Genomic DNA, 13,206 nt, shown 5'->3' with positions numbered 1-13,206 from the left:
TCTAGTCTGACCCCTGGCTCCAGCTGGCTCTGCTCATGACATGCCCACCATGTGCATGTCCAGCCTATCTTGAAGGAGAGGGCATGGCCTCTTGGCAAAATCCTGAGGGCTGAATTGGGTTCCTGGGGTGAGTCCAAGTTGCACCACATTCTGAAGTTCAGCACCCCCAGTAACAGTGAACTCGATCCCCATATCCGAAAACTGCCACCCACATCAAAGGGGCAGGTGATAGAAGCAGCCTTGAAGAAGCCCAGAAGTCAGACTAGCAAAAATAAAATGTCTGCAAAAATTGTCATGAGAGCCCAGTGAAGGACTGAGCATGCTCAGTTGTCAGGGGATGCTGACTGGGGAGGGGGAATGGAATATCTGGGGAAAGAGCATTTATTTATTTAAAACATTTCTATGCTGCCCCCATCGCAACAAAGCCTCGGGGTGGCTCACAACATACATAAAAATACAATCAATAATTTAAAAACTGGTACCATCTCAGCTATATATTAAAATCTATAAATACAATAATAATAACAACAGTTAAAATAACTTTTAAATAAAAAGGTCTTCGCCTGGTGCCAAAAAGCAAATAATGACGGCGCCAGGCGGACCTCTCTGGGGAGCGCTTTCCATAGGCGGGGCACCACCGCAGAAAAGGCCCTCCTCCGGGTACTCACCCTCCTAATATCCTTCACGGAGGGTTCCCAGAGAAGGGCATCCGCTGCCGATCGTAGAGGGCGGGCAGGCAGGCATATATGGACACAGACGTTCCTTTACATATGATGGCCGAGTGGAGACCTGGAGAGGAGCATTTCATCCATGCTGCAACATTTCGTTGCAGATCCCACCTGATTCCTCACCTTGACTGCTTTAACGTTTTTGGCACCTGTTGTCTGTCCTCTTTCCTGCTCTCTCTCTGCCAGGGTCACAGACGCCTTCCCAGAGCCTTGCATTGGTTTCCTGCCCTATCCAACAGGGATATGTTTGGAAAGCCAGCTTGGGTAGAAGGTGCCAGCCAAAAAGAATGAGCCTTGTCATGGCAGAGAACTTGGAAGCAGCTGGCTTTTTCTATTGTGCAAATCGCAACATGATGGGAGCCTTGATGCCTGCAACGTTTGTCTTTGTCCCACAATTCACTGTGCTGAGCAGTTTGACCACAGACAATGGCAGGACAAAAGACAGATACGTGCGCCACTCAGAAACTGTTTGCTGTCTCAAGTGTAGCGTGTCTTACAGATTACTGTCGCCAGACAGTTCTTTTGGTCTCCAGGCACTTATTTATATCTAGTGATTGTGCGATTTTGGTCTTAAAGGGGAAGTTCGCTGGTTGGACACGTAGGAGGAAAAACAAAGCATTCTTGTGGTGAGCCCCCCTCTGCAGCAGTTTCTGAGTGTTGCTGCAGCCTGATCGCACCCAAGAGGACTGAAAGCCTCAGGTGGAGCTCGCTTCCATGATGGTGAGCACTTTTTATTTCTTTTGAACTGGCCATAGATAGAAACATAGAAACAGAGTGAGTCGGCAGGGGCCTCCCGGGCCGTCTAGTCTGACCCCCGGCTCCGCTCACAACATGCCCACCATGTGCATGTCCAGCCTACCTTTGAACACCCTCACCGATGGGGCCTCAGCGATGGTTGCTTTGAGAATATAGAGCCACGGCTCAGCGGCCAAGCATCAGCTTTCCACACTAAAAGTCCTGGATTCTGTTTTGACCATCGCTAGTTAAGGGTGGGGGGGACTTGAGTCCCAGGTATCGGAAAAGAAATCACCGCCTGAGATCATGGAATAGTGTTGACAGCTGGGGTGGACCATACAGGCGAAACCAGGGCTGAGCAGCCTTTTCAGGCCCAAGGACCACCTGTGGTAACAGACAGGGTGCCAGGGGCTGCACATGTGTGCTCAAGGATGTAAGTGCAAGTGTGAGCACACACCCATTCACATGGGCTTGCTCTTCCAGCCCATGGGGTGAGAACAGAGATAATGGAAAGGTTTCCCTTGCTCACAGTAGCAAGGAAGGGACTGTAGCTCAGCATGGAGAACCTGCAGGGCATGTGGTCTGAGCCCTGACCTATCCAGGCAGGGCTGGAAAAATCTCTTGCCTGAAGTCCCAGAGAGCTGGGCTGCAAGGACCAACTGGCTGACTCAAGGTATGGCAGCTGCCTATGTTCCTACATCCCAGACAAGCATCGTCAGGGAAAACTAGGTGGGTGCAGGGACTAGGCCCACTTCTCCAAAATAGAGCCTTCCAAAGTTGTAACCTCCGAATCTGGATCAGTACTGGAGGAAGATCTGGGGCTGGAGTTCTTTGCTGAAGTGCCAACGCCAGCATGCCCAGCAATAAGCCAAGAGATGCTTTCTTTCACTGCCTTTCTGTTCTCCAGATTGTGAAAAGGACCCTTACAAAAGTACTGAAATTTCCCACAAGTGAGCAAAAGGGCATTCATGTGGTAAGTACTGGAATAAAACCAGGTTGCAGGAAATAAGAAGCTTGTCATAATTGCTTTTAAAATTTAAATTCTTTCTTGGCCACCTTTAAGGGCAGCAGCCTTAAAATAAAATTCATATAAAAAAAGGGATGTAGTAATGAAAAGAAAGTATTTTAAAAAAAGGAACTAACACCAGCATAAGACAAAACATGCAACTCAACTGCTGGTACATTTTAGTCTGATAATGCATAACTGTGGGGAGGGCAGTATAAAACATAGCAGTTTTCAGAGTTTTCTTAAAAGCCTGCAATAACAGGGCCTGCCAGAGCCCTGCCCCCTTCCCAACCGAGAACTTATTTGTGTACAAATGTGAAAGAAATATGGGGTTAAACGACTGAGAGGGTTGTATGATTCCAGAGTGGGGCAACTGCGGAAAAGACCATCCTTGTAAGCACCCATCTACTGCCCTCAAAGGTGTGCATGTGAAAGGGCCTCTTGCTGATTTTTATATGGGAGAAAGTGATCCTTCAAGTACTGTGGCCCCAAACCATTTAAGATGTAAGGTGCAATCCAAGCCCATTAAATCGGGCTCAAAAACACTCTCGTAACCAGTGTGGCTGGCACAGTGCCCGGGCAATGTGACAGCATAGCCCCTCTCAACCCTTGGATAGCTGCATCCCGCACCAGGGGATGTTTCTGCACCATCTTCAAAGGCAACTCCCTGGGCAACGCACTGCAACCCTAGTCCAGCCTGGATGTCACTAGTGCAGATAGGGCTGCGGTGGGCATCCCAGGCTATGCTGTAAACCATATGGTCCGCAGCTTAGGAGTACTCCTCGACCCGGAGCTTTCTTTGGAAGCTCAGGTGACAGCGGTGGCGAGGAACGCCTTCCTTCAGCTTCGGCTGATTAATCAGCTGCGCCCCTACCTGGAATACGACTGCCTGGCGACGGTGACACACGCGCTGGTGACTTCCCGCCTAGACTTCTGTAACGCGCTTTACGTGGGGCTTCCCCTGAAGACAGTCCGAACACTTCAATTGGTGCAAAATAGAGCTGCCAGGTTGCTGACGGGGACGGGGCGTTATGCTCACATGACTCCAGTCCTCCATCAGCTTCACTGGCTTCCCATTGAAGCCCGGGCCCAATTCAAGGTGTTGATTATGACCTACAAAGCCCTAAACGGCTTGGGTCCTGGCTACCTGAACGAGTGCTTACGTCCGTATATGCCCGGCCGCCCTTTGAGATCTGTGAGAGAGTCCCTTCTCCGGGAACCCTCCATGAAAGAAATTAGGAGAGTAAGTACCCGGAGGAGGGCTTTCTCTGCGGTGGCGCCCAACCTATGGAATTCACTCCCCAAAGAGGTCCGCCTGGCACCGTCGTTACTGGTTTTTCGGCGCCAGGTAAAGACCTTTTTATTTAAACATCATTTCAATTGTTAAAACATATGATCTGGCCTGGGCAACTTCTTCTTCCTTCTCTTTCTCCTCCTATATTTTTATTTTATACTGATAATTTTAATTTTGTATTTGTAAATCAATGTATTTTTTGTATTGTTATATTTAATGGTAATTTATTATGTACTATTGTATTTCAATGTATTTTATCATGTTGTAAGCCGCCCCGAGGTTTCGGCAAGGGGCGGCATAGAAATGTTATAATAATAATAATAATAATAATAATAATAATAATAATAATAAGTATACATCCACTTTGGCCTTATGCAGTGCAGCTGGAAGGCCAGGAAACATTTATTTATTTATTTATTTATTTATTTAGAAAATTTCTATGCCGCCCCATTCGCCGAAGCCTCGGGGCAGCTCACAACATAAAATTAAAATATAAAACATTCAAATATACAACAAATTAACAATATAAAATAAGTCACCCTGGCCAAAGAATTAAATAAATAAATAGTATTAACAGTTAAAATGACGTTTGAATAAAAAGGTCTTTGCCTGGCGCCGAAAAACAAATAACGACGGCGCCAGGCGGACCTCTCTGGGGAGCGCATTCCATAGATTAGGCGCCACCGCAGAGAAGGCCCTCCTCCGAGTACCCACCCTCCTGATTTCCTTCACGGAGGGTTCCCGGAGAAGGGCCTCTCCCACAGATCTCAAGGGGCAGGCGGGCGTATATGGACTTAAGCGCTCCTTCAGGTAACCAGGAATGAACATATGCTCATTCTCACACACAAAGACAATCCTCTTGCACTGACACTCGGCATGCTGGTGTGGAGAGGAGCCTGTGATTGCAAGGTGGGTCCTCGCACTGCTAGCTGTCCTCGTACTAATAGCAGCGTGTTTAGAATAGCTTGATAAATCCCAGGTGTTTTGCAAGTTTGAACCAAGTTTCTTGTAATTCCTATGCTGCATCGTCTTCCCATACTCTGAGTGAGTTCCATTCATGTCAACAGGTTAGAATGTGGTGACTTCCCTTCATGGGCAATCTGTGTTAAACAGAACCAAGTTTAGGATTTTGGTTGCTTTTGCATTTTGGGAATGATAGTTGTGCATCCACACACAGAGCACTTTGGCACAAGAACAACCATTGCCTTCCTTATTTTTCTTGCAAGTCAGAAAAGCAGTGGACTGAACAAAGGACCATTTTAGTTCTCAAGCTCAAAAAGGGTTTCATTTACTCAAAAAGAATGAAACTTCCTTGGCCTTCAGTATCTATTACATGGCAGGTGGATGGGACTTCCTCTTTATATTTTCATCATAGTAAAAGCACAGTATAGTATAATATAGCACTACAGAAGGGCAGCCAGGCCTGTTCCTGTTGAGCCCAAATGATAATACTGAGATTAACTTCCAAACTGAAAGCATAATTTTCCTGCTTTCCTCTTCCCTCTCCATTCTCTCTTCCTTTCGTATCCTCTCTCTTAGATTGCAAACCTGTGTACAGGGGCAGTCTTGTCTTTCAAATCTCAGTACATTTTAGGTGCTTTGTAAGTTAACAACAACCATGTATGTGTCTCAGATATTCGTAACTCAGAGGGCTACAAATATCTAATATAAGGTGTGAAACAATTTGCCCCTGCTCCTTTTGCACCCTGCATTTTATCCAGGTGGCCGTCAAGATGTAATGCTGGCAAGGGGTACAGAGGGAGGCAGGGACACCAAATGGAGCCCCGCAGCCCAGCATCCTGCCTTCAGCAAGCCTCTTCTTTTTCCTCGGAGGCCCAGTTGCGACCTCGTGGAGTAGGGGCGGCCAGGAAAGCTCTTTCTGTGACAGCTGTGAGGGGCTGGGGGCTGGGCCTTTGGAGTCCAAGCACTGAGGATGAGGACCTTCCAGCTTGGACTCTGAAAAAAATCCCTTGGTCTCCCAGATAATGCCCAGAGGGCATAGGATTGCGCTCTTAATCTCAGCAGTGGGGCTAATGATGCTGGCTGCAGGGTTGCTTTAAGAATTATTCTGGCCCAAATTAGATGGGACAGGACAGCCATGTGCCTTTTTCGCAGAGAGAGTGGGATGGAGGTGCAAAGAAAGGCCAACCAGTGATGGAGCTGCTGAAGCTATTTACATTTGGTGTTGTTCAGTTTGAGAAAAAGGAAATGAAAGAGATATGAAAGAGAACAGAGAACCTTTGCACAAAGCAGAGTTAAATTATGGATTTTACTTCCATAAGATACAGTGATCACCTTTACAAGGGGATCACACAAATTCATAGAGGAGAAGACAATTGATGGCTACTAGTCCTCATGACTGGATGACAACTCCAGTATCAGGGGCAGGATACTAGGTGCTGGGGAACCTGGGCGGGAGGATGCTGTTGCACTGATGTCCTGCTTGCGAGTTCCTGGAGGCAGCTCACTGGCCTCTGTGTGAGCAGGATGGTGGACTGGATGGACCCTGGGTCTGGTCCAGCTTGGTCCTTCTTATATTCACATCTTTTTAAGTTAGCTGTCTTACCCTGTATATGGAAAGGAGCGCGTAGAGGAGGGGAGCAAAACCCCTCTCTCCTTTGAATACCTTCTGCCATGAGCTAGCCGCCCCATCCCAAACGAGATGGACACATCAGCAATTATTGGAAGAGTCTTTATTCCATGCAGAAACAACGTATTCACAAGCCTTGGAACACACGCTCCAGGTGGAAAGTTGACCCCTCGCTCTGCCCCTCTCGCCCAAAGCTTTGCTTATGAACCCTTTGGGGCAGGTCTCTGGAGGGGGGATGCTATGGAAGCGGGCACGCCGACGTTCTTCCCATTGAGCCCCTAACTGGTCTAGCCGGCGGGTGCGTCAATGGGCCCTTGCATCCGTGTCTCCTGGGGTGTCAAGCTCTCCTCCCAAAAGCCCCTCCCCAGCCTGTTCCCCGCTGGCTTCTTTCCCACAACCAGGAGTGGGAGCGGGCTCAGTGGTTGTCCTCGAAGTGCTTTGATCCAGAGCTGGCTCGGCCTGGCTCACCGGGAGAGTTTGGGCAGCCGGGGCCTCGCTTGTCTCACCAACTCCAATGCCAGAGTGAGAACTGAGACACAGCTGGGTCGGCTGTCCACTCCCCTCCTCCGAGTCTGAGCCGCCATTCCCACCAAAGCCCTCCATCTCTCGTGTGCTCCTGGGAATCTCATCCCAGCGTGCGCACACGACACCTTCACTACATTCAGTTGCTTTAAGTAATTCTCTCCCTTCCTGATGCATTTTAGCAGCAGAACCAGAGCCTGGAGTGGGGAAGGGGCGAGAAAGAGGAGGATTCACTTTTTCACCCCACACACTTCTTTCATGTGAAAGTGCCCAGGCCTGTCTGCCTCCACACTGAAATGCTGCCTGTGAAGCACTTAGGAAGCAACGATCTGTTCAGGCATTCCCAGTGCCCAAGGTGCTGCAGTTCCGTAATTTCAGCCTTCGAATTTAATGATCTTAGGGTGGGAGTACTAATGTGTAATACAGCCTACCCTAACCTGCAATGTGCCAGATGTTCTGGGCTGCAGGGGCCAGCATTTCTGACCACTGGTCATGCCAGCCACAGCAATTGGTAGTAGAAGACCAAGAGCTCTGGAGGGCACCAGGCAGGGAATACAGGTGTCTTACCTCAGCATTTGGTAAGCCAGCCGTGCTGCATTCTTGGAGTCCTCCTGCTCATTCTGCTGCCCAAAGGCCTGACCAAAGGGTACGGCTGTTGCATGTTGACCAAGAAAAATACAAGTTTTCTGACCTGACAGGCCTCATTTTATGCGATTTCTTCTTCCACTCCAGGTGTTTGGGCTGATTGCACTTGCTGGGCTTCTTGCTGTGATAATAATTCACCTTGAAAACCCCTCTATTGCAATCGTTTCAAGCGTCGAAGACATACTTCTCAGCAGGGACTTCCACAACAATGATGACTGGAGCACTGCGAAAGAAAGAAGGGCCCAGATGGGCAGCCGCCTGGACTGTAACGATTCGTGCACGTAAGCGAACCAGAGTGTAGTGTCTAGCTTTGCATAGTCTTTTTGGCCCAAGAATGTTTCTTTTGATTTTTCTTTAAGCCTTTTAAATGTAAATGTGTGACTCTGGAAGATTATTATTATTACTTTTATTTTAATTTTCAGTACAACTATACAATAAAAACATTTATTTATTGGATTGATTGGTCATCCTCCAACAAATGGCTCTCTGGGTGACATGCGCTAAAAACAAATACCATCACCCTACACTAGTGGTGCAAGCCCATGGTCTTCCCACGTTGTCTGGGAGACCATAAAAATTTCTGGTGTCTGCAGACTGAGGTCCTCCAACCTCAGTGCTCAGACCCCCGAGGCCAAAGCCCAGCCCCGCTGCAGCCAGCCAGCGTGGAAAGGATGAGCTCCACCTTGCCAAGGTTGCGGGGAGTGTGGGGGGGGGGGGGGGGAATGGGGCATGTCGGGGGGCACGGAGGGAGGAGGCTGGGGCCATGGAACTGAGCTTGGGCCCTGGCCTCCTTCCTTTGTGCAGATTGCAAACACTCTGCAATACTATATGTACAGGCACAAGCTCAGAGGCATTCACATGACACAGGCTAGATCGTGAACACTGTTCCTGAAATTGATCATTCCTCAAAGTGGCAAAGGCAACCTATTTCTGGATGCCTAACTTCTGCATTTTCTTAGCTTCTTGAATTTGGATGTCCATTTTTTAAAAATAAATTTTATTATTTTCTCTACAATCTAACAATAAAAACAGCAATTATTTAAGACATTGGACATACTGGGTTGACAGCTTACTCTTTTTAACAATCAGTAGCCATATTCAGTTCGACGCATAGTCCCGTTTCTCTAACCAATAATAAAAAGAGTTCCAAGTTTGAGAGAAATATGTATCCTCCTTTTCCTTCAGAGACAAGGTCAATCTGTCCATTTCTGCACAGTCCAAAATCTTTTTTGATATCAAGATGTTCATTTTTTTGTAGGGTAAAACATATTTACAATGTAAATCCTACAACATCAGTCAGGCAGAAGTGGAGCCGTCTGTCTCAGCACAAGGCAATAGACTTTTTGACTGATATTAACACATTGGCCACCATTTTTATAACTGCCGTGAGACACACGTTTATGAGGAACGTCGTAAGTAAATGAATGGTCTGATGTAACTAGGTCAGCACAGACTAAGTCCAAGCACAAAGTAAAGCAAGCCACAAATTTTGGCTGCACAAAGCCCAAAAAGTGGGGCAAAAAGAACGTGGCTGTGGTTCGGCTGCTTCTAATGGCGAGGCCTTCTCTGAGGAACCATTAGAAGAGTCTTCTTCCCCTGAAGAAATTTGGTGAAATGGCCCCCCAAATGTTCTGCCTATATATAGGGTGGGGAATTCTGAGAGGGCATTTGACTCCAGTCCTCTGTCAGCTTCACTGGCTTCCCATTGAAGCCCGGGCCCAATTCAAGGTGTTGGTGATGACCTATAAAGCCGTAAACGGCTTGGGTCCTGGTTACCTGAAGGAGCGCTTACATCCATATACACCTGCCCGCCCGCCCCGTGAGATCTGCGGGAGAGGCCCTTCTCCAGGAACCCTCCGTGAAGGAAATTAGGAGGGTAGGTACTCGGAGGAGGGCTTTCTCTGCGGTGGCGCCCAATCTATGGAATGCGCTCCCCAGAGAGGTCCGCCTGGCACTGTCGTTATTTGTGTTTCAGCGCCAGGCGAAGACCTTTTTATTTAAGCGTCATTTTAATTGTTAACAGTATTTGCTTATTTTATCTGGCCAGGGTGACTTCTTTTTTATTGTTATTTTTATATTGTTATTATTGTATTTTTCTTCATGTTGTGAGCTGCCCCGAGGCTTCAGCGAATGGGGCGGCATAGAAATGTTTTAATAAATAAATAAATAAAATATTTTGCATGCAACTTATTTAGCTTCCCTTGGCACTGCAGGTTTCAGCTTGTGGAAAGCCTTCCATGGGACATGCCGTTTCAGCCAAACAGCAGTACTGTAAAACCTCTCTACCAAGCATGGATGGAGCTCTTAACTATGGCCCGGGAAAGTGTGCACATGGCATCTTACTATTGGACTCTGACAGGAGAAGATCTGGGTGTAAATGACACATCGTCCAAACAGGTGAGAGACAAGAGGGTTGTGATCAATGCAGCAGTGGTCAGCGAGAGCCACGGATGCTGTCAGGGTCTGCACTGGGGTGTGTGCCACACAGATGCCAACCCACAAACAATTCCCAGCGTTCTGCTTCAGAGTGTGATGTCTCTTGTTCCTATGCTTACCGTCACTGTGGAATTCAGCTGGGAATAATTGGTATAGAAGAGAGCAGTTTCTCTCAAGCTTTTCCTCTCTGTTTTTTTCTGAAGACATTTGTGACTTTTGACAAATCCTCATCGAAAACAATCTGTAACTTTTTGAAATCCTTACCTAGTTCTCTACTGCCGCAAGCTAAGCCAGCTTGGTTTCTCCTGCCATCTTGTGCCCAAAGCCTAGCCAGAAAGCTCCCCAAACACAGCATCCCCTACTGCAGAACAAATATTCCCACAAGCTACCCCATGAACACATCCCTACCTTGTGAAGCCACCATGCTGTCATCCACCCCTCGCAAATATGGCCGGGGCCTCTGTCACCCTCACCCTACACGCTTAGATCCTTTGGCTCATGGGGCCATGGCTCAGCCGTTGTGTAAAGGACACCCAACACAAAATGGACTGGCGGTTACGTTCCCAGTGCTTAAGACCAAGGCCTACAGCAAGGTAGGCATGGCCAGGCACCTGCCAAGGCCCACGCCCCAGCGGTGGCCCACTGAAAGCAGCCCCCTGAACTTGCGCTTCCTCTTCATTATGGCAATCCACTTGTTCATCTACAGGTCCAGAAAACAATGGCAGGAAAAGTAGGGATGTGTGGGAGTTCATTTTGGGGGTGGGATTCCAACAGCTCCCCTGGGCTCAGCTTCCCAGACTCTGGGCAGCTTTCTTGTGGCTGTGAGCTTGACTTCCTGCTCAGCATGCTGAGTGGCCCTCAGGTGGCCTCACCAGGGCTCCTGCCTGTGCGACTGCTGTGCAAGCAGCCTCCCTCTTCCACACATGACTTGCAGCCTTGGCTTGTGCTGCACGTGATACAGAAGAAGGTTGCTGGTTGTGCATCTGGAGTTCCATGAGTGTTTGTGGACTTCCTCTTGGCTCAGGGTTGAACACAAGAGGAAGCCCATGAACTGAAGAGGGTTCGATTTAAGAGAGCTTCACTTCAACAATGGGGGGGAGGAGGAGCAGCAGCTGCCACTGCCTCGATGTTTACTGGCTCTCTGCCTCTGCACCTGAAAAACAAGAAACTGGGAGCAACGACGAGGGAGAAAAAAGCAGCCGCAGGAGCTGCTAACAATGGTGGTGGGTGGCACTGAAGAAGAGGGCCTGAGGGTCCGCAGAAACCTGGAGGTGCAAAGAGCTGCTTGGTATATCCCAGCATCTTGTGGAGGCACCGAGAAATGGTTTTGCTCATGTTGAGGTATTTATTTATTCATTCATTTATTACTTTTATATGCTGTCCTTTATGCATAACATCTCAGGATGGCTTACGACGATTAAAATAAAAATCCAATAAAAGAATCGATATTACAATATAATAAAACAATATAGAACCAACAAAATAAATTGAATCAAAAGTGACTGTTAAAACCATTAAAATACTAATTTTTAAAATAACACTTGAATAAAAAAGTTTTGACCTGGCACTGAAAAGAATACAGGCTTGGCGCCAGGCGAGCCTCTCTGAGGTAGCTCCGCCACAGTCGTAAGCACATCAAAAGAGCCATAAGCGCTCATAAGATCAGACCAAGTATCATCTAGTCCAGCATTTTCTTCACACAGTGTCCGACCAGCTGCCCATGGGAAGGAAACCCATGAACTGGACAGGAGTGCCCCAGCACCCTCTCACCCCTATTCTTTAGGAAGCAGAGTAGATGGGCAAAATGCCTCTGACCAAGCCACCAGAGCTTGATCCCTCATTAATTTGCCCAGTTCCCTTTTAGAGCCCACTAAAGGGGTGGCCATTGGTACATCTTGTGGAAATCATGTCAAGTGCACAAGTTGCTATGAGAAAAGTTGTCAGGAATAGAACCAAACACAGCTTCCTAATTCCTCAACACAGAGAGTTTCTTCATGTCCACACTATTGTAAGCTGTCCAGAGATGACAGTGATAGATGGCCTAGAAATATCCTAAATAAATAAAATAAAAATAGCCCCAGCCCCTCAGCTGGGATGGCGGAACTGGCACAGAATGGGTGGGGAACAAATCTGCCTCTCCTGGATTCCAATCTGGCCATTTATTTACTTATTGTTTGTGTTTATATCCAACCTTTTTCCTGCAAGAAACCCTCCACCTCCTTCTCTTTCTTTCTATGTTATCCTCACATGAGCTCTGTGAGGCAGGTTAGCCTGGGAGTCAGTGCCTGGCCCTGAGTCACCCAATGAATTGAAGAACTATGAACATTTGACATGTCACGGACGCAGTCCATTTCATGGGCTCTGCCTGTGGTTAAAAGAAGTGATTAAACTTGTTCCAGACTGTGGACTTCCTGCATGCATTTGGCTGACCATTCATGGAAAAAGTGCACTGGACCAGAAAATTTGAACTAGGAGGTTTCCTTGTAGTTTCTCTTTGAAACAGATCCCTCTACAGCCTCTTACATTCCTCTTCCTCAGCCTTATGGTCCAGATGTTTTGCCATGCTGGCCAGTGCTAATGGGAATTGAAGTCTAAACTGTGTGTGTGGGGCGGGTGGGGGGGACACCAGATTGAAAATGATTGCTTGAGAGGGAGGGATAAGCAGAGTCAGAGCAAGTAATTTAGAACATGCGCAGAGTTGTCCTATGACTTGCTGACCATGCATGATACAAAATAAGTGGTTTGACTTCTGTAGGGTGAAGATGTTTTCAAGAAATTTGAAAGTCTGCTTTTGAAGAATGTCTCCATGTTTATCGTAACAAATGTGCCACCTAAGGTTCAACACTCAACTGATCTTGAGATCCTGGAGGAAAAAGGTAATTGATTGTCTGCTTTTGAAAATATTTCTACCCTCCCTTTTGGTTTTGTGGATAACCCTTCCATCCTACCACACCTAACAACATAAGGTAGTATCCTATGGTGCTTGTGTGCTCACGAGATCAAGTGCTTGTGCAGTAGGATTTCTGTGGTTCTAAAAACAACACAAAACAAAAATTATGTAGTTGGGCAGGCCAGCAGAGCTCATAGAAAGCCTCTGCTTGTTTCCAGAGTAATTTTTTTGTAGTGAAAAAGCCCTGTTGTGTGAGCAGTACATCTTTGAATGCAATGGAACCAATGCAGGAACAGCAGCCCTGTTGGATGCTGCCCAGTAAAACAATTATTATTATTATTATTATTATTATTATTATTA

The 13,206-nt window shown here is 47.3% G+C and overlaps 1 protein-coding gene across 1 annotated transcript in view; it reads left to right on the top strand.

The window, feature by feature from the left end:
* Nucleotides 1-4,639: 4,639 nt before the first annotated feature.
* Nucleotides 4,640-13,206, top strand: part of PLD4 (phospholipase D family member 4) — a 15,505-nt gene continuing 6,938 nt past the window's right edge. Inside the window, exons 1-4 of the mRNA XM_044435866.1 lie at nt 4,640-4,672; nt 7,608-7,801; nt 9,734-9,917; nt 12,712-12,832. Of these exons, the coding sequence (XP_044291801.1) occupies nt 4,640-4,672; nt 7,608-7,801; nt 9,734-9,917; nt 12,712-12,832 (532 nt within the window). The remainder of the gene's footprint in view (nt 4,673-7,607; nt 7,802-9,733; nt 9,918-12,711; nt 12,833-13,206) is intronic.

This window comes from Varanus komodoensis, unplaced genomic scaffold (genome assembly GCF_004798865.1).
Source record: "Varanus komodoensis strain SLA01 unplaced genomic scaffold, ASM479886v1 scaffold3, whole genome shotgun sequence".
In the NCBI taxonomy this organism is placed as follows: domain Eukaryota; kingdom Metazoa; phylum Chordata; class Lepidosauria; order Squamata; family Varanidae; genus Varanus; species Varanus komodoensis.
This window is presented reverse-complemented; position numbering and strand designations above follow the sequence as displayed.